Here is a 12571-nt window from a genome sequence, read left to right on the forward strand (position 1 = left end):
GAAGCTATACTTGTGAAGACTTGTTCAAATGAAAAGCTATTAATTGTCTCGTTATATGTAGATGATCTTCTTATTACAGGATGAGATTCAAATTTGATGCAGTTTTTCAAATATGATATGGAGCAAGAATTTGAAATGTCAGATTTGGATCTAATGAACTATTTCTTGAGAATGGAGATTCATCAATGCAAGGCATGTATCTTCATTTCTCAAAGAAAATATGTTTTAGATGTTTTGAAAAAAAAAATTACATAAAAAATTGCAAATCTGTGGTTGTTCCATTGTCGCAAAATGAAAAATTAACTAGAGACGATGGCGAGAAAAGTGCAGATACATCGGTGTACAAAAGTTTGATGGGCAACTTGCTTTATTTGACGGTTATAAGGCCTAATTTAATGTATTCGGCAAGTTTACTTTCGACGTTTATGAATTCTCCTAGTGAATTTCATTTGACTGCTGCAAAGAAAATTTTAAAGTATGTTAAGAGTACAATTGACTTTGGTGTATGGTATTTGAAAAGGTCAAGTGGTAAGCTTGAAGATTACATTGATAGTAATTGGACTGGTTGTTTGAATGATATGAAAAGTACTTCTGGATATCTATTTGCTTTTGGCTCGAGTCCATTCTGTTGGAATTCAAAGAAGCAAGAAGTGGTTGCACAATCCACAATAGATGCTAAGTATGTTGCAGGTGCAAATGGAGCCAACAATCATCTATTGTGACAACAAGTCAACTATAGCCATAGCCCAAAATCCAGTTCAGCATGGAAGAACCAAATACATTAAGGTGAAGTATAATTCCATTAGAGAGACTAAAAGAAATCAAGAGATCAATCTTGTTCATTGCAATTCAGAAATTTAGTTGGCAGATATTTTAACAAAGGCTTTGCCTAAATCAAAATTTGAAGATTTAAGAAGCAATCTCAAGATTTCCAAGAAAAATCTCAAAGAGAAGTGTTAGACTATGTGAGATATATCTTGAAAATTAATTTGATCATTCTTGAGATATTAAACTTTTATATATACTTGAGTTATATATCAGATCACATTTATTTTTTAGTAACATGTTACTTAAGTGATGTATTTAGTCATAATTATTTAATTACTTTTCAGTTTATGTAAAATTTTTAATTATTTTGTTCTCGATAACTTTTATAAAAGCTAAGTTTTTCAATAAAATGAATTAATCAAGGGAGAAGCTCATTTATAGACTCTCTATTTTTTATCCATCCTATTAAACTTGTTATGCCATTGCTTTTACAGATTTGTTAGGCCCTTTTCTAACCTGTTTTATTTAATGATATTTTATTTTTAGTTAAAAAAATAGGGAAAGCTAAATTATGTATTCGGCCTATTAACAAAGAATATTATACAAAAATAATATTTATCTTTAATATCCAAAAATAAGTTTATAAAATTATAATTATGAGATTTTTATTGTATGAAAATACCGTGTTTAAAATTTTTAATTTAATGTTTTATTATGACTAAATATTGATAAGAGTATGTTAGAAACTTAAACATATCACGTCCTTTCTCTTACGAAAAGGAACTAACTATTCTGATATGAAGGATATACTGAGATAAAACATATTTATGCATTAGGTTGTAAACTATAAGTTGTGGGGTCACATAGAAAATCCAAAACATGATGAGTTTGTACTGTTACTATAACTTTTTGCTGTCTTTTTCTTTTGTAATGCAATAAAATTCCATCTTAAATATCATCAGTTGGTAAAGAGAAGATAGTGAATAACGTAAATCCGACCTCATTTGTGGAAAATAAGTTTGGTTTGTTGAAAAATATTATCTATGAAAAATTCTTCTTATGCAAAACATTTTTCAACCAACTAACTTATTTTTCATTATTTAGTTTTAATTTAAAAAGTAAATAATATTAATAAATTTACAGCTAATATTAATAAAATTTTCAAAATGTAAAACACCATAAAAATATTTTTTATTGACTAATGTTTTCGAGTATTTCAAACGTATAAAATGTAAAAAAATTTGGGTGCAATTGGATGTACCAACTTTGCAGTGTATATTTATTTCTTCATAAATCTGTGACAGCTTATGCCATAAAGAAATTACTGATACACTTTTGATCTTCTGTATGTTGATTCTAATTGGTAAACATAAGGTAAAATCCAAAAACTATGTTAATTAAAAAGACAAAAAATGACATAGAAGCAATGTTAAAGATAAGAAAATGGCAGTATAAATCTTTTGTTTTTTATTTTTTTTTTTTTCTAATTTCTTGTCATTTTCTTATATTTAACACTTCCTCTCAATTCTTCTGATCCTTATTATTATTATTAGCAGCCAAAGAGGCACTATTCAACACACAAGATGGCAACACATGAGATTGAAGCAGACCTATTTGGGAAGATGAAGACAATCCACTGATGTAGCTGGGTGCACAACCTTTCCCATTCTGCAGATTCAATGAACTTGTAGAAACAGCCTCATTATTAGCCTCTCCTAACCTCAAATTCTGACCAAAATTCTCTGCAGCCCTTTGGTTTCCTTGGCTTGAACTTGCACTTGCACTACCATTTCCTGCTACCATTGATGAAATAGCTGCAGCTATTACAGTTCTGAAACTTGGGTCTGATATTATTGCTTTGGTTAAGGTTTCTGTCAGTGCCTGCTGCTGGTGGTTCTTTTCCATGTAAGGCCCAAGATTGCTCAGTGAACTGCCATAACTATTTTGGTATCCATTGCTCCAAACTGCTGGAGAAGGAAAGTTGAGACTTGTTGAAGGAAACCTTGAGGGTGAAGTGAAGCTTGAAGAAAACCAATTGAAAGGAGGAGTAGCAGATGAAGCAGTGGATGGAGAGGCTGTGAGGTCCAAAGTAATTGTTGGGCACAAAGGAGATGAAGGATTATTTGCTATGTAGAATTGTTTTGTTGTGGAACTGTCATAGAGATTGTTGAAGCTTAATCCATTGAGTTGTGTTGCAGAAGCATGGGAGCCAATTAGGGTTGGCTGCGAGGCTGATGAGCCTGATAATAACATGGAAGCTGCTGCTGAGGTTGTTGAGGCCATGGCTGTGGCTGAAACAGGAAGTGGGTGATTGTGTATTCCTTCATAGGTTGTAATTAAGATTGACATGTCTTCTGCACATCTTTGCACCTGAAAAGATGTTCGTTAATAAAAACACGTCCTGTTGTTTAATTTTTGAGGGAGAAAAATTATTAATAAAAAAATATTTTTCTAAGCAGATGAAAATTAAACCATATTTATGAAAAATAATTTCCAAAATTCAATTTTTATATTTTGAGAATTTTACTAACACCATCTAAATTTCTATATATAAATTTATTTACATTCTTTATTTTTCACATTGCAATCAAATAATAAAGTAAATTATTTTGTTGAAAATATTTCTCACATACAAATTTTTTTCTACTATGTGCAAATGGGTCTATCATTGTCTCTAAGGTCGTGAGGCTAAATTTAAGCCATAGTTAAAAAAAATTGTAAAAAATAATTAAAAAAAAAAAGAGATGTAATTTGCATGTACTATATTTCTCTCATTTCTTATGCTTTAACCAATTTATGAATACATTAAATTGAAGAAATTTATAAGACCATTGTATTTTTTATCATCCTCAATTGAAACAGTTCAGTCGAAACTGACCCAATTAACTTTTAGACGTACTATTCTTTTGATTCAAAATAATTAATCCAAGTTATTAAATAATTCTGTGTCAGTTATTATATACAATTCGGAATTGTCGTATTCCGTCGATGTGGGACGATTTTCCACAAGCAGTCAGCTGACTGTTACATTCGATCCTACTAAATTTGCGACGTTCTCGTCGCAACTAAATCGAATACAATTGCTAAATTAGGACCAGACTCTTAGTATTGTCGTTCGCTAGTACCTCGAGCGGCTCCATTTCGTCTCAGACGGGTAGCCTTTTCTCGCAGGTCCACTAACTCTGCACAATTTTTCTGATTCAGGATGGCTCTGATACCAATTGAAACAGTCTGGCTGGCCCAAATACCTTTTGGACCCACTATCCACTTGACCCAAAATGATTGATCTAAGTTATTTAATAGTTTCATCCTACATATTATATAAGATTCAAAAATGCCGTATTCCGCCGACACGAAACGATTTCCCGTTAAACAAATATATTTAGTGTGTAATAATTAGGGGTGTGCAGTTTTGATTGAATAGTTTCTTACGGAAATTGAAAGTCGATTTATTGAAATTGAAATTCGGTACAATTTTGATATACTTCCATGTGTTTTCTATTTCGGTTCGATTCTAGTATCAGTTTTTTTTTCGATTTTAGTTTTAATATGGTTCTTGGTTTTTTAATAAAATTTAAATTTTACTAAAATAATTAAATATTTGTAATATAGTACTAATATTATTTATATTAAACTAACAAATCTCACATTTTAATTTTAAAATAATATCAAATATCCACAATATTATATAGTATTTTCATTTAAAATATACCAAGGTACTGAATAACTAAATATAATATAGCTTTCACTATTAGAATTTTTAAACTTAAAAAAAAAAACTCTCGATAAAACTTCTAAAAATTTAGTTGTATTTTTTTCATAAAAAAATTTCAACTAAACGAGTTCTTATATTTTTTTTAATGTGTTGTAAATTTATTTGATTTCCTTTGTTTTACTTACATATATATGTAATTGATTTTAATAATTTATATTCTATTCGTATAAATTTTATTAACATGAAAATGGTATATAATATAATCTATTTAAATAAAATAAATTACAATTAATAGGTTAAATTATATAAATTTTTAATAATTAACCAATGACTAAAACATATAATAACTATATATATATAGAAGTAATAATAACAATTATAAATATACATATATATTTTAGTAATTTATAATCTAGTATAGTATAATTCTATATATATATATATATATATATAGAATAAATTATAATCAATTAATTAAATTAGTGAAATAAAATAATAAAAAATATTTAAAAATTAAATAATATTATAATTATGTGTATGTAATTTTATTGAAACTACAGGTATATAAAATATATTATTAAAACTATATATTAAAATTATAATATCATTATAAACTATTTAAAAATATATATATATAATCGATTTTTTTAGTACAGTTTTAATTTAATAGTATGAATTCAGTACAGTTCCAATTTATTTTCACTATATTTTTTGATAAAAAAAAATTAGAATTAGAACTAAATAACTAAATAAATTTTAGTTCAGATCTTATATCAGGACTTTTTCGGTCTTAATTCAGTTTGAGAACTCCAAGAACTATAAATAGGCTTAATAGTTACATAACATGCAGAGACAGCTTCAATTCAGACAAATGTATTTTATATTAACTAACAGCTTCACAACCCTTTAAAATCTTAATTTTTCAGTTGTATTTTTGTTTTTTTCCTTGGTTTGGCATATTTTATTTTTTTTTTAAAAAAAATCAAATAAATTTTTGAAGAATTGTAAAAATTTCAATTTTCTTTAAAATAAATTTTTTAAAAATGAAAAATAAATAAATAGTTCTATTTCAAATAAGAAAATTATTTAAAATGAAATTAAGTAAATTAAATTATTATAAAATTCTTAATTATAAACGGATTATTAATTATTATTCATCGTAATTATTTTTCTTGTAAATGCTTAAAACAATTAATTTATGTGGAAAATTATATTTGGCAAAAATCCAAAATAAGTACAATTATTTGCGTATTGAATCTACTGGACTAAATTCTGAGGTAACATTTTTCTATTGCTATTATTAATTTTCCTATTGTTAGGAGAATTTAGAGATGTAATTTATAAATGTATAAATAATACATTTATGTCACATTAGGCACAATATAATATTGGAAAAATTAATTTTTAATTTTTAGATATAGCGTAATTAATGAATTCGTCTTTCTATTTTTAATATCTAATACTTTTGTTCTTGAGATTTAATTTTATTAAAATTAAAGGTCTCTCCATCAAAAATGTCGTTAGTAATAGAAAAAATGATCGAATTACTCTTTTTAAAATCCAACACTTTAGTCCTAAAATTTAATTTTTACAAATTTATAGGTCCACTTTTCAAAGAATTGAAAGAAAAAATATGTTTTCGTCACTAAGATATTATATAATTAATAAATTTATCTATCTATTTTTTGAATTCAACACTTTAGTTTCTGAAGTTTAATTTCGTCAAAATTAAAAGAAGAAAATCTCAAATTCAATTTTCATAAATAAATAAAAATTTTAATAAATTTAATATTCAAATTCAGCAAAGATAATAAAAATTAAACTATATAAAATTTAAACTATTGACATATTGGAAATTATTGACTCAACAGAAATTTTTTATAGAGAGATCTTGGATTTTGACGGAATTAAATATTGGATTCTAAAAATAGAGTGACAAATCTATTAATTATAATATACTTCAAATATTAAAAAATTATTTTTCCTATAATATAACCAAATTCTCAATTAAAATTCAATAGAAACCATGTAGGATAACCATAAATATGTAGTTATGAAGAATAATCCTATTGCATATGAGAGTATTGAATAAAATCTCGTACATATAACAATATTTATATATATAAATACCTGTTTCCTTACTGGACATTTTGGTATAACTGTGCAGCGATAGTATGCTCTAGGGCATGGATTTCCTTTTGCAATCTTTTGGCCATATTTCCTCCATTGGCATCCATCATTAATCTATGTACAAAGCAATATATTATAGCTATATGGAGAATTCAATTGATAATTTTTTATTTAATTAAATCCATGAAATTTTCTTCTTTTCTTGTTTAGAGACGGGAAGAGTAGGGAATTTTTTGGTTGGAAATGAATATGGCACAATCAGGAGATCCAAATGTCTTTGCCAACCCAATTAAAAGCGACAGACAACTAACGAAAGTTAGAACGAGTGGTTTGATATTTTTTTCATTTACTTACTAAGAGAATTTTATCTTGTAAAGACCCGATCCAATATGAACAAAATAAAAAATGATTAGTTTATCAGGATAAGGTCATTGGATTACGTGCCCTGCTTCATCACAGGACAAGCATTTGACCCCTGGTTATTTATTCAAGGCTCAGTTAATTAATGTTGATCAACAAGGTACTAACCGTTGGGGTCTCACATCTAGCTCTCACGCAAACCCGAGCTCTTTTCACATCGCCTTGCTTTGCATCCTCATCATCAATATTTCTCTTTAGGATCTTACTTGGTGGCCATGTCTCTCCTGCTTCATCTTCCTTGGCGTCCAAACTATTCTCAGGGCTTGGATTGGACTCTAGCTCAGTAGACATCTGAAATTTTGAATCTAACCCAAGAGTCAGGCCAGCCTCCAAGTCTTCATTTTCTCTACTACTTCTGCTAGAGTTGCTGCCTTTTTCATATTTTTTAGATTCGCTTGGAGTTCTTCCAAGGCAAAGCGACACAAGCTCAGACTCTTCAGTTTCGTCACTCGATGGTGTTGAATCTTCAGATTTCTTGCAAGTTTCTTGGCCAAGGAGGTCGAAGAAATGAAACTTGAGAGACTGGTAATCTTTCTCCATTTGCTGCACCATCTTCTTTAGCCTTTCATTTTCTTCTCTCACTTGACCCATCTCAGCTTTGACAGACTCAATTACACCCTCCTGAAAAGGATCACAGCAACAATTTCCATCTCCATGTTTAGAATGAAAAAGAAAAAGATCTAATATGATCAGAAAGGAAAGAAGAAGAAAAGTCTCTTCCTTTTTTTAATACAACTGGTTACTCGAACTCGAGATCTCTCCATAACCATTGAACTAAAACTCATTAATAGAAAAGTTTATCTTTCTTGTGATCTCAAAATAGAATACAGACATTGAAAATTTTCTAATTTTACCTCTTTGTTATTGCTTGAATCCTCACTTTTGGATGAAGTAAGCTTCTCTCCATGATCTTGCAATTGTTCTTCTCCTACCTAAATCACATAACAACAGGAGTCAGAGATCAATGATTCTATAAGCAATTGATAACATAAAAATCTTTATCACAATACCTTAACGTTAGCCTCTTGACCACTAAAGCAATCTTCGTGGCAGATCTGTCGAGAAACAGTAGCTGAACCACCAATAGAATCCATTTCTGGGAGTGTCTGCAATATTTGGGCTCTTCCAATTCTAAAATTATAAGCTGAAGTCTCATAGACTTTACTACTTACTATATATTAGATATATTCAAATATGAGTGGTCACCACCTTAATTATTTGGCTATTACGCAGACATACAAAAATGTCAACACCTCAACTTAATTTCTATACATTTTTTATTCAGATGAAGAAGTAAACAAATCCAACTTCAAAGGGTTCACAGTTAGGACACAGATAGGATTAGATCAGATGACGAGCGAGAGAGTTGAATTATCGAGCGGCCATTAATATAACTAGTAATAAGCTTTAACTCAATGATACTGGGTCGTTTTTAGAGGTTGATGTATCTTTGAAGCTTCGTACAATGGCGACTTCACACTGCTAAAGGGTCAAAGTCTCAGCTGATGACACCTTAGATCCAGTTTCCGATTGTCAATGGTGGAGCCTTTGTATTGTTTGTCAAGTTGCTGGTCAATACGCTTGTTTAACACGGAAAGAGACGTTGCTGCTCCACCCTATTGACCTTCATTTCTTATTGGTGTTCATATCTATATTAGTGGAAAACTAAGATGGTGGTGCTGGTATGATATTAGTAAATAAGGATAATTTTGAGCGTCGACGCAAAATGCTGATGTAAAAATCATATCAAAATACTTTTTTAATATAAATTAAATTATGAATTTTAAAATAAAAATAAAAAAAAAATTAAGAAATTATATTTTTATATTTTTTAAATTAATATTTATATTTTACTTATCTCATCATAATGCTATTTAAAAATTACTAATGTTTATTAACAGTGCGATAACATGGATACTATCTTAACACAAATTGAATCACCAGTAAAATCAAATCATATTTTTTTATATTTTTCTCTATATTAATAATAAAAATATTAAGATATATAAGTGATTTAACATTTTTTTAAGTGAGATCAAAGATTCGATCTTCTTAAATGAAATTTAGAGGAGCCCGATCCAAGACCAAGAAAATAAAATTTTTTGTTGTTAAAAAAACCAAAATAAATATAAAGCTCATTAGGGTTTAAATTTCTAATTTCATGCATTACATATGATAATTTACATTTATATTATTAAATTATTATGGCGGTTTAATTAGTCTTCTAATGATTAAGATTCTAATTATAGGAACAAAAAACATATATTTTATTACTATTAGGTTCCTTTTATTTGGTAAATAAAAAATTTCAAGACAACATGTTTGCATTTATTTTTTGTATTAAAAATTAAATAATATATATATATATATAATGAGTAGTTTTTAAAAAAAAAAATGAATTTTCACGCATAAATAAAATATTTTTTATGAAATAAATAAATTTTTAATTTTGTTTCGAGTATATATAGTAGATCACTGAACATAATTGAAATGATAAATAATTAATTGATAAAACAAAATATTTGGTTTAATTAATCTTAAAGAGTGCTTCAATTAGGGTAGACAGAGTTTGCCATCATATATAGGTAATCAAGCATGATCATGAATTAATTAAATAAAAAAATTACAATGGAAAATGCAATCCACACCGTAAAGCTAAGAAAAAAATAATGTAATATATAAATCTTAATTTAATATTTTTAAATAATTTCAATTAAATATTTTAAATACGAATTTAAAAATTATGATTATAATTTGTATCAAATCTAGTCTGAATCAGAAAATTATATAAAATTAGTGAATCTAAATAAAGAATTATCCGTACAAAACGAAATAAAATAATTTAAATACTAGTGAATCATAATATCAAAATTTTAATTCGATCTGTAATCGAAATAGTAATGAATTATAATACCAAAAGTCTGAGTTTAGACTGAAGTATTACAGTTTTATTAATTAATAAGAGTATTATATAATTGTGAAGTTTCAACCTGTTACCAAATATTAATGTATAGGTTTTATTATAATTATTTATATATGACGACTTTTCTGTTTTCCTTAGAATATTGTGTGAATATTTTGGTCACAAAGTCAACTTTAACTGTGTTTGATTTTATTTATTTATTATTTAATTCTGAATAAAACTTAAACTTGTGATCGCATCAACATCACCAAATTAACAATATTTAAGAAACCTAATAAAAAAACAGACAATCCTTAATTCACTCTAATTTTATCAATTAAATCATGATATTCTAATATTTAATTAAATATATTCTAAAACTTTAAATTATTATTAATAATATTTTAAATTTTATTATGATATAAAAAGTCACGTTATAATTTTATTAATTTTTTACAATAAGAAGAATAATAGGATATATTTAAATTAATATTAAAATGATAAAATATAATTAATAAAAAAAATATAATATGATATTGCAACAAAATTTAAAAAAATTCTTTATGGTTGTTACTTAAAATATTTTTAAATTTTTTCTCAAAATTACACTTGAATTTATTTTTTTAATCTTTTAACAATTTAGGTCCAACTAAAACAATTTGTTAAAAAATTTTCAATCAACTAAATTTAAAAAATGATATTTTATTAATTAATGACGATAAATGATAAAATAAAATTTAAAAAAATAAGAAGTATTAAGATAATTAAGCAATGAAAATGTTTCTATTAAATAAATTTCAAAAAAAATTTAAGAAAACTTAATATGATGACAATTGTAAGTGATTTGGATTTTGGATTTGATGTGATACAAAAAATTCTATAAAAATATTTTTATATAAAATTTTATGTATTTTTATAAAAATAAAAATAGTAAAAAATATACATAACCACAAGTTTGAAACATCAAAGCTTATGAAATTTAAGATAACATGCTACAAAGCAATACAACCACTTCTAAACCTACAACACATGCAATAAAATCATTCATTCCACTTAGGCTTGTACTCCAATTAGTATTATAAAAATTTATCAAAATAATAACAGATATTACTAATAAATTTCATAATTTATTATTAATTTTTATAATTTAATAATGGATTAATAAATTTATTATTTAATAAAATTATTTGTAAATTGAGTAATCGATTTTTAAATTTATTATTAAATTAATAAAAGATTAATAATGGCTTTGATCTGTTTTTAAATTTATTGTTAAATTAATTATTAAATAAATAAATTACTTAAAATAAGAAATAAATAAAATAATAACGACCTTAATAACGGGATGCAATTTATTACATAACTTAATAAATTAGTAACATTTTTTTTCAAAATTTTATATTTTTTTTAATTTATTAAATTTAAAAATTCATTACTAAATTTTTTTAACGACTTTAATGACGGGTTTTATAATCCATTACTAAATTTTAGAATTCATTACTAAATTTTAGAGAAAAAATATTTTTGCTTTTATTTTAAGATTACCTGACGCGGAACCCTATGGCACAAGCCTCAAACCCACACGCACAATTAGATACGGAATCTAAAGATTTGATAAACTCACCTCCTATGGCACCCCAAACTTAGAGAAGTGATCGAAGGATTTAGATGAGAATCCGACAAACGCCACAACGAATAGTTGATAAGTTAGCCAAGATTCCTGGTGCAATTGATGAAAGCAAATCCTCACTCTCACTCAAAGCATTACACGCCAAAGACATGAAAAGAATTCTGAAATTTTGATTAAAAACTCCTCTTACAATTGTTTCTTATCCTTATATAGTAAGGAGAAAAACAAATAAAACCCTAAGACACTCTTCTTGGGTCTGACTTAAACACCTAAGGCCCAAGCCCAATCACACACTAAAATAACACATAAGTATTAAAACATAAACCCAAAATATGGCCCAACACTCTAAAACTTAAAGATAAATATATGGCCAGAATACAAGCCCAAACAAAGCTAAAATAAAACAAGTGTTAAATAATAAAAATATAGCAAGCCCATCATAACAAAGCTGAATCTTCACAAAAGCCTTACTTGATCTTCACTTTAGGCTTTCCTTTGTGTAGTTTTAGCCCATAGGTTTGATTAGGCTCCCTAAGCCTATGATTACAAGTGTTGCACCAAACTTGTCCCATATGAGTTGAAGCACGCCCCAAATATATATGGATCATATGAATATAATTTTGAACTCTTTTTAGATCCATTTGAATGACATAAGTTTGCTCCACACCATTGTTAGAAATTTGCCCTATTGAATCCGTATCATTCTCTCCTTCTTTAGAAAAGATTCGTCCTCGAATCTTGCTGATATTTATATCAAAAAGGGAAGCTTTAGGAACCCATGTATCTTCAAAGACCTCCTTTTGAATAGGTGGAAATATGATAAAACTTTCGTCATGAATGTTTTCATCAACAATCTGCACATCAAGAATAAATGAACTAGGCATAAAAATATTAGTCATAGAAAGATCTTGGGGATGTGACCCATTCTCCTCTACAACTTCCAAAACAGTCTCATTCACCTCCTCCACCTCATCAATCACGTGCTCCCCATGTCCCTCATCACTCA

General features: G+C 27.0%; 1 protein-coding gene across 1 annotated transcript; it reads right to left on the reverse strand.

Annotated features, from left to right (window-relative positions):
• Positions 1-2062: 2062 nt before the first annotated feature.
• LOC110602513 (probable WRKY transcription factor 72) lies at positions 2063-8386 on the reverse strand. Its single transcript, XM_021740051.2, has 5 exons — positions 8044-8386; positions 7888-7965; positions 7142-7654; positions 6614-6727; positions 2063-3138 (listed from the first exon to the last, which is right to left on the reverse strand). The coding sequence occupies exons 1-5, from the start codon at positions 8125-8127 to the stop codon at positions 2290-2292; spliced, it is 1638 nt and encodes a 545-aa protein (XP_021595743.1). The 5' UTR covers positions 8128-8386; the 3' UTR covers positions 2063-2289.
• Positions 8387-12571: the final 4185 nt, after the last annotated feature.

The sequence above is a fragment of the Manihot esculenta genome, chromosome 15 (assembly GCF_001659605.2).
Source record: "Manihot esculenta cultivar AM560-2 chromosome 15, M.esculenta_v8, whole genome shotgun sequence".
Taxonomy (NCBI): Eukaryota; Viridiplantae; Streptophyta; class Magnoliopsida; order Malpighiales; family Euphorbiaceae; genus Manihot; species Manihot esculenta.

Excerpts from the sequence above, each read along its gene's own strand:
- LOC110602513 (XM_021740051.2), bottom strand. The coding sequence starts at position 8,127 with ATGGATTCTATTGGTGGTTCAGCTACTGTTTCTCGACAGATCTGCCAC. Across the intron at positions 6,728-7,141 it reads CTAGATGTGAGACCCCAACG|ATTAATGATGGATGCCAATG; the intron begins GTTAGTACCTTG and ends CTTTGTACATAG. Across the intron at positions 3,139-6,613 it reads AATGTCCAGTAAGGAAACAG|GTGCAAAGATGTGCAGAAGA; the intron begins GTATTTATATAT and ends ACATCTTTTCAG.